We start from the raw sequence: 7241 nt of genomic DNA, 5'->3' as shown, positions 1-7241 counted from the left end.
CCATTTGCAAAAATTGGTTGGGTTCGTGTCAACTCGTTTAAGCCTGAGTCAGTTCAGGTTGGATCGAACCCCTACTCGTTGACCCAAATTGAAACCCCTAATTATGGTATGAGGATTGTACCCAAGATGTAGTGGAAAGAGTATCTTATTTGAGAAATTGTGGGCAGAGAACTTAAACAAGAAATGGTGGATGGAGGACCGTGGTTGGGACACTATGGTTAGAATATTATATTTAGGCAACGACATTCAAAGGGTCGCAGTTGTATGAAGGTCGCTAAAGGACTATAGTTGAGCAAAGGTGATTGGTTAGTTGTAGTTGTGCAATGAATGTTGGAGGATCGTTGTCGAGCAAAATAGCTTGGAGGATTATTTTTGGCTGACAGCGGTTGGAGAATTATAATGAAGGTAATGATGGTCAAAGGATCGTATTCATACAACGAATGTTAGATGATCATAAATAGACAATAGTGGCTGAAGGACCATAGTCAGACAATGTTGATTTAGGACCAATATAGTGAGAGATTTGCTTCCTAATTCTATATGAAGATCACACATAAAATGATAAATGAAAGAAGCACAAGAGATACTAGAGTTTTTGCATGAAATTAAAAAAAGGTGAGGAACCTTGGGTTCTAGCACAATTAGAACAATTATATTATATAAGGATTGATTAAAAAATTTACTTCTCTAATTTGAAGAAGGTAAGATTACATGAGTAAGAGGGGATAACATAAAATATCACTGAGTTAAAAAAAGATGAAAGATGTTCAGATAGTTTTGGTTGAGTGTTGTTGGTCTAACAAATTTTGTTGGATGTTGATGATCCAATAGTAGTGATTGGGTACTGATTATTTAATAGTGGCAAATCGGCAACGACGATAGTTGTACAATGGAGGTCAGATGATGGTGGTCTGATTATTGCGGTATGATGACGGTGGTCCAATGGTAGTGTTCCAATAATGGCAGTGGATTGATGATTGTGGTCGGCCATTTAGTGCCAAAAGATAGTGATTCGATAGTAAAAGTAGTGATTTAACGATGGTGGTCAGGTTGTGGCGAATTGACAATGATGGTCTGAAGGCGATGGTTAGGCCATGGCAATCAATGATGGTGCTCAAATGATGGTGATGACTTAAATGGTGGTGGTTCAACAATTGTAGTCGGTCAACAACGGTTTGATGGCAATTATCCACCGATGGTGGTTTGGTTTATGCAGTTAACTGGTGGTAGTTTGATGGTATTGGTTGGGCGGTGGTGGTCTAATGCCAATTGTCTGGTGGTAATAAGGTGTCAGTGGTTGTTATGGTTTGATGTTATTGGTCGGGTGATGGTCTGACTGTGATGGTGCTTGCATGAAGTTTTCATATTCTTCAAGTTTTTAAACTCTTTTGAATCTAAAGCTAGGGGTCCCCTTCATGTGGAGAGTATGAGCATATTTGTTTATTTATTTATTTTTTAGAGTGTTATGCTTTATAAATATAAAGAAAATCCAAAGCACCCTACAATTTGTATTGATTCATTTGATTATAGATTTTATATATATATATATATTCATATATTCATATTTAAGTGTGTTAATAATGTCAAAATTAAGGGATATGGCTCTTCGGAATTATTTCATTGAGAAGTTTGATTTGACTATAAACATATTAGATTTGTAGGTCATTTGATCATCGAATTAATGCCATGAAACTCCTAATTGTACTTCAAGTAAATGATCTAGGCTCATTTGGACTTAGATCTGATCACTTTTGGCGATAATGGGTTTTTCTCATCAACACGTTTATTTCAATAATATATTTCTCGAGATCGGAGTTTAGATGATTTTGAATTTATATTTGAAAGTTTTTACTTAAAATATATATCGAGATTTGTGTCTAATCAAATCGAATTTTAATGATATATTATATCTACTTACGCACACTTTAAACTTAAAAATGCTTGCATAACCTTCATTATCATTATGCATGCATCAGCTTGCTCCTTCCCAATAATGAGTTTCGTTGTTTGCAAATAATCTTTTATTTTATTTTATTTTGATTGTTTTCGGGCATGAGTTCCTTTTGATCCATTACTTATAGAGGGATGCATTATTTTCTTCCTCATATTCAGTTGTACGTTACTTTGGAGTCCTCAAAATGCTAATATTTGCAGAATTTATGCAACATGATTTTGCCTTTTTGTGCCCACAGTGACTCATATCATTTCTCCTTTTTACAAAAGAGTGAACTTTTTTTTTCTTTTTGTGACATTTATGCTAACTAAGACAAATTCATAAATACATCAATTATACAAGACCCGAACTCAAGATCTCTTAATTGATAGTCAAAGCTCTCAATCAATAGACCGAGGTGAGCTACATGAGTGAACTATTTAAGTTTATAATTTAGATACATAAACTTTTATCTTTACGAGAATTCTTTGTTATATCTGTATAGATATGTATGACCTCAAATTGATATATATATCACTAATGAACATATATCATGAGAGGTTATAGCCTCATTATAATCTATATCAGAATATGATTCTATATGAGAGTGTGCTTCGCCGCCTCAATTATTTCATATTGACTTACACTAGCATAGAACTCTTAGATAATCATATCAATTGAGAGGTCATCACATTATAATTGTCGAGCGCACTAGTCAAAGCTCAAACCAAATCATTATAATTTCATTCCTAATAAATCATGTATCTCATTAAACTAATATAAGTATGCGTTTACTTCTATATTGTCAATTGAGTACTATTGTTATAAGATGCATACCATGAGAACCATGATGCAAATGGTGATTTGTAGTAGGTTTAGGATTTAGGGTGATAACCAAAAATCATTCGTTAATAATGTTAAAACAAAATGAATAAACATTTCTAGTTATTTTAGGATATATGTCCTCAATTATTCGAAGGAAAATTTGAACCTAAGGTGGCTGGTAGGGGTGTCAATTTTTGACACGACCCGAATCTGACCCTGAAAAATCCAGATTAGGGTCAACCCGGACCCGAAACGGGTCGGGTTCGGGTTGACGCAGCAACCCGAAAATGACCTGAAATTGACACGAAAATTCTTATTTGACACGGAAACCCGAGATTGACCTGATTTTGAACCGAAAATTGAAGATTGACCTTATTTTGACCCGAAAACTTGCAATTTTAGATCAACTTAAGGGTCATTCGTGTCGGGTCGGGTTCGGGTCCAGAAACCTGACCCGTTTTTAAAACGAGTCAGTTTGGGTTGACCCGAACAGTGCCGGGTCAGTTTCGGGTTCGACCTGAACCCGACCCGTTGACCCGAATTGACACCCCTAGTGGGTTGTAATTATTTGTTATGAGTTGATCAAATATTTGATTAGATAATGTGTTTATTAGTTAAGAAGATATATTGACAATTTTATATTGGAATGTGAAGTGAACATGCAATGGCTCAATGATGAATCAAGAAATTTTATCCTTGACTTCTTAGGTACCTTGAAATAAAGCATTTGTCTATGCAGCTATTTCCCTTGCTAAAAAATAGTTCAAATTACTCTATCAAAGTTGATTGCATGGCTTTGGAGGTACGAGACATGAATAGGCAATTAGTGATAAGACTCCAATGGAGAGTTACATGGTTCATCCTTTTTGTATCTATCATGTGCCCTAAATCATCACCCAAATTATTATTTGATGTGATGATATATATAATTATTTTAGATTAATATTCACCTCTTAAATTTTTTGTAATTATTTTCTTTTTGAGAAGAGCTCCAGCATTAGATTTACATTAGTAGCATGCAAAAATTATATATTCTATGATGTTACGGATATCGTCCGTAGGCGAAACAGAGTGCGTCACGTCACCTTTTTGTTATGTATCTGCTGTGTAACAGGTGATGTGGCACGCTTTGATTCACCTCCGAATGATCTGATGTCCGCATATATAGAATAATTTATGAGTAGCAAGTTCCAAAATAATAAATTTGTCTGGTATGATTATAAATTTAGGTTAGGTTATAAATATGCCGTTGAAATCTCATAATTATGTTAGGATTAAAAAATTAGTGGTTGTGACACAAATTTTCTATTATTATTTATTTTTTTAAACTAAATATCAAAATATAAAATTGATATAATTGGGATTTCATGCAAAATTTTGACGAACCAATGCTTCTAAAAGACTAAAATAGCTTGCACCGTTATACTTTCCTTGATTCCAGTGCGACACAGCTCTGCCGGGCCTCCAACCTAGCTGTGTCTCGTACTCATCGATCTCTCTCTCTCTCTCTCTCACTGTGTCTCGCAGTCATTAAAAGCTATCAGCAGAAACAGATGATGCTGCATCTTCCAATTCGGCATCTCCTTCTTGCAAGGACTGTTTTTACAAAATAATGCCTGCAGGGTAATGGCACGAAAGCCGGTGCTGTAATGGGAAGGAAGGGCGGTGGCTCGTGGCTGACTTTGGTCAAAAGAGCATTCAGATCCCCCTCCAAGAACTCCGATAAGAAGCCCGAGCTTGACGACGACAACGGCAAGGTACACCTCAGGCGACATTCTTGGGAGCCACTCTCTTTCAATTCACTCTTCCTATGCTCCCTTTTCTAACTCTCTAACCTTTTCCGCTCGCAGAAAAGGGAGAAACGAAGATGTTTCTTTCGCAAGTCCTCACGCCGCGAGCAGTTAAAGCAGCCGTCGCTGCCGCAGTTGTCGTTGCCTTCGCCGGAGCAGAGGCATCCCCCTATTGCGCCAGCCTTGACGCCGGCTTCTTTACCCAGAGAGTACTACGCCGCCATCGTCATCCAAACAGCCTTCCGTGGCTATCTTGTGGGAATTCCATTCTTTTTCCCTGTTTTGCTCCTTTTTTTGCTGGCTACTTAACGAAATTACCAAAAAATTTGTTTTTTTTTCACGGTGAAAAAGGCAAGGAGAGCGCTTCGTGCTTTGAAAGGACTGGTAAAGCTTCAAGCTTTGGTTAGAGGACATAACGTTCGAAAGCAAGCGAGCATGACTCTGCAATGCATGCAATCCCTTGTGAGAGTGCAGAACAGAGTTCTAGACCAGAGGGTACGGCTCTCCCAGTCGCATTATGCAGCCTCTTACGATACCAATATCTGGGACTCGACGCATCTTCAAGAGATTTTAGATAGAAGATCCATTGTAAGATGCTAGTCAACTCTTCAAAACTAGGGAATGCTAGCTTTAAGATTCTAATTTTATTATTATTATTAAGAAGTCGAGGGAAGGTGGTATATTTGCCGACGATTGGGACAACCGCCCCCGCACTATTGAGGAGATCCAGGCTATTTTGAAGCACAGGAAAGAAGCGGCCTTTAGAAGAGACAAGTTGAATTCCTCCGCTTTCTCGCATCAGGTATGTTTCTTCTAAGTGTAGAATTTGAACCCCAAACAATGCTTCCTTGTGCTCTAAACAAATCACCCAATTTGTTAGATTTTGAGATTGGATTGCAAAATGGATGAATTACAAGGAGATCCGGAGTCGCGAATTTGGCTCGACAGGTTCATAGCGTCAAGAACATCGTTCGATAACAGAAGCAGAAGCAGAGGAAGAGCTTCTACAGACGACCGAAATGCAATCAAAACTCTTGAGATCGACACAGCGCCGCCATGCTCCTACGCAACTCCTCGGCGGCAGACACATTACGACCATCACCACTTCTCAACTCCCTTTTACCGCTCCCCTGCCACTCCTTCTCCATCCAAGGCGCCACCTTTCCAGGAATGGAGTTGCTCCTTGGCCGCCCACTCGTCGGCCAAAGGGCGTGCGATGCCGAACTACATGGTGGCGACGGAGTCGGCGAAGGCGCGACTACGGTCGCTGAGTTCGCCGAGGCAGAGGCCGGCAACTCCGGGAAGGGAAAGGGCAGGTTCGGCCAAGAAACAGCTTTCGTTCCCGGCACCGGAGACTTACAGCGTCCGGAGCCCGAGCATCAAAAGTGCGATGGGGCGGCTTGTTTCGGAGCTGAGGTCTAACGTTTCCTCGTCTTGTGCAGAGAGCTTCGGCGGCGAGAGCTCGCCGTCATCGACCACGGATCTCCGCCGGTGGTTACGTTGATGGGTGCTTGTTTGGTGTTTTGCTGTTGTGCCGTAGTGATTTGTTAGCTTGCTCTGTGTGCGTTCGGTGTGCCGCTTTTGTTCTGGTTTGCAAGGAAGGATCTTTAGTGAAAGTGATTGGACAAACAGGGAGATAAGGTTCAGTGCTTAGTGGAGCGCATTTCTCAGTGGCTTCTTCTTGAATTCTTGTCATGCAAAAGCTTGTCGAATACCTACCCGCCTTTTATGACGCGTTGCTCGGCTTTGTGGGTCGCTTTATCAGTCAGGACGGTTATTATGCTGTGCTGATTAATTGTTCTGTCTTCTACATTATGGTGTACTTATTATAATTATTATCATAAAAATAAGACATATTATGATATTTGGTACGTAATTTTAATATTTTCTTCCTCTTAACCAAATATCATCGTGGAAAAAAAGCAGGGTTTTCGTCTGCTAGGGTTTTGCTTCCTGGTGGCTTTGCTTTCGTCTTGCTTTTTCCGGCCGGAAAACTCTTGAAAGCATTCTCGAAATTCTATCTTGATATTTCTCTATGGAATATAGAGTTATTATTAAAAAGCTCAATAATTATGAATAATCTCATGAAAATTTTAAATGACATTAAAGACATAATTAATAGGTATTCATGACAACAACTTTTGTCTTTATGTTAACTCCTAGATTCATTCTATATTTGATATACTCTTGGGGTTGGTAGTACCATAAATATCAATAATCAATCCTCTTTGACGAGGCTTCCTAAATCTTTTACATCTTGCAATGATCTATTACCACCCAAAAACATCATCATTTGAGTGTTTTTTTTTTCTATTTAATGGGATTCTTGTATTATTTTTTTATGATAGTGAATTATTTCTCTACTCCCTTCACAATGAGCATATTTCTCTAGTCCCTTCACAATAAGCGTAGGTTACAATTTCAAAACATTTTAATCTCCATATCATATTTTTCTCCTCAATTTTCTTGTTATATTATTTCATTATCTCCTAAAAGATTACCATGAGTACATTTATGTTACATCTCTAAATCCAAATTGACTAAATGCCTCGTCTTAAGTGAGAGAAATATTTCTCGAATTGCACTTTATCATTATTTTTGAAAAGCTAATAATAATTTTGAAGAGATTGACTAATGATAGATAATAAGCACATTAATAATGGTGTTCAATGAAAATATTAAGTTCAATTTGG

General features: G+C 38.2%; 1 protein-coding gene across 1 annotated transcript; it reads left to right on the top strand.

The window, feature by feature from the left end:
• The first annotated feature begins 4126 nt into the window (after window positions 1–4126).
• On the top strand, window positions 4127–6327 carry LOC110099104 (protein IQ-DOMAIN 14). The gene is made up of 5 exons (XM_020826150.2): window positions 4127–4515; window positions 4609–4803; window positions 4900–5136; window positions 5213–5350; window positions 5429–6327. The coding sequence occupies exons 1-5, from the start codon at window positions 4408–4410 to the stop codon at window positions 6050–6052; spliced, it is 1302 nt and encodes a 433-aa protein (XP_020681809.1). The 5' UTR covers window positions 4127–4407; the 3' UTR covers window positions 6053–6327.
• Window positions 6328–7241: the final 914 nt, after the last annotated feature.

Source organism: Dendrobium catenatum, unplaced genomic scaffold, assembly GCF_001605985.2.
Source record: "Dendrobium catenatum unplaced genomic scaffold, ASM160598v2 fragScaff_scaffold_264, whole genome shotgun sequence".
Classification (NCBI taxonomy): Eukaryota; Viridiplantae; Streptophyta; class Magnoliopsida; order Asparagales; family Orchidaceae; genus Dendrobium; species Dendrobium catenatum.
Note: the sequence above shows the minus strand (reverse complement) of the source record. Positions and strands in the feature narration are given on the sequence as shown.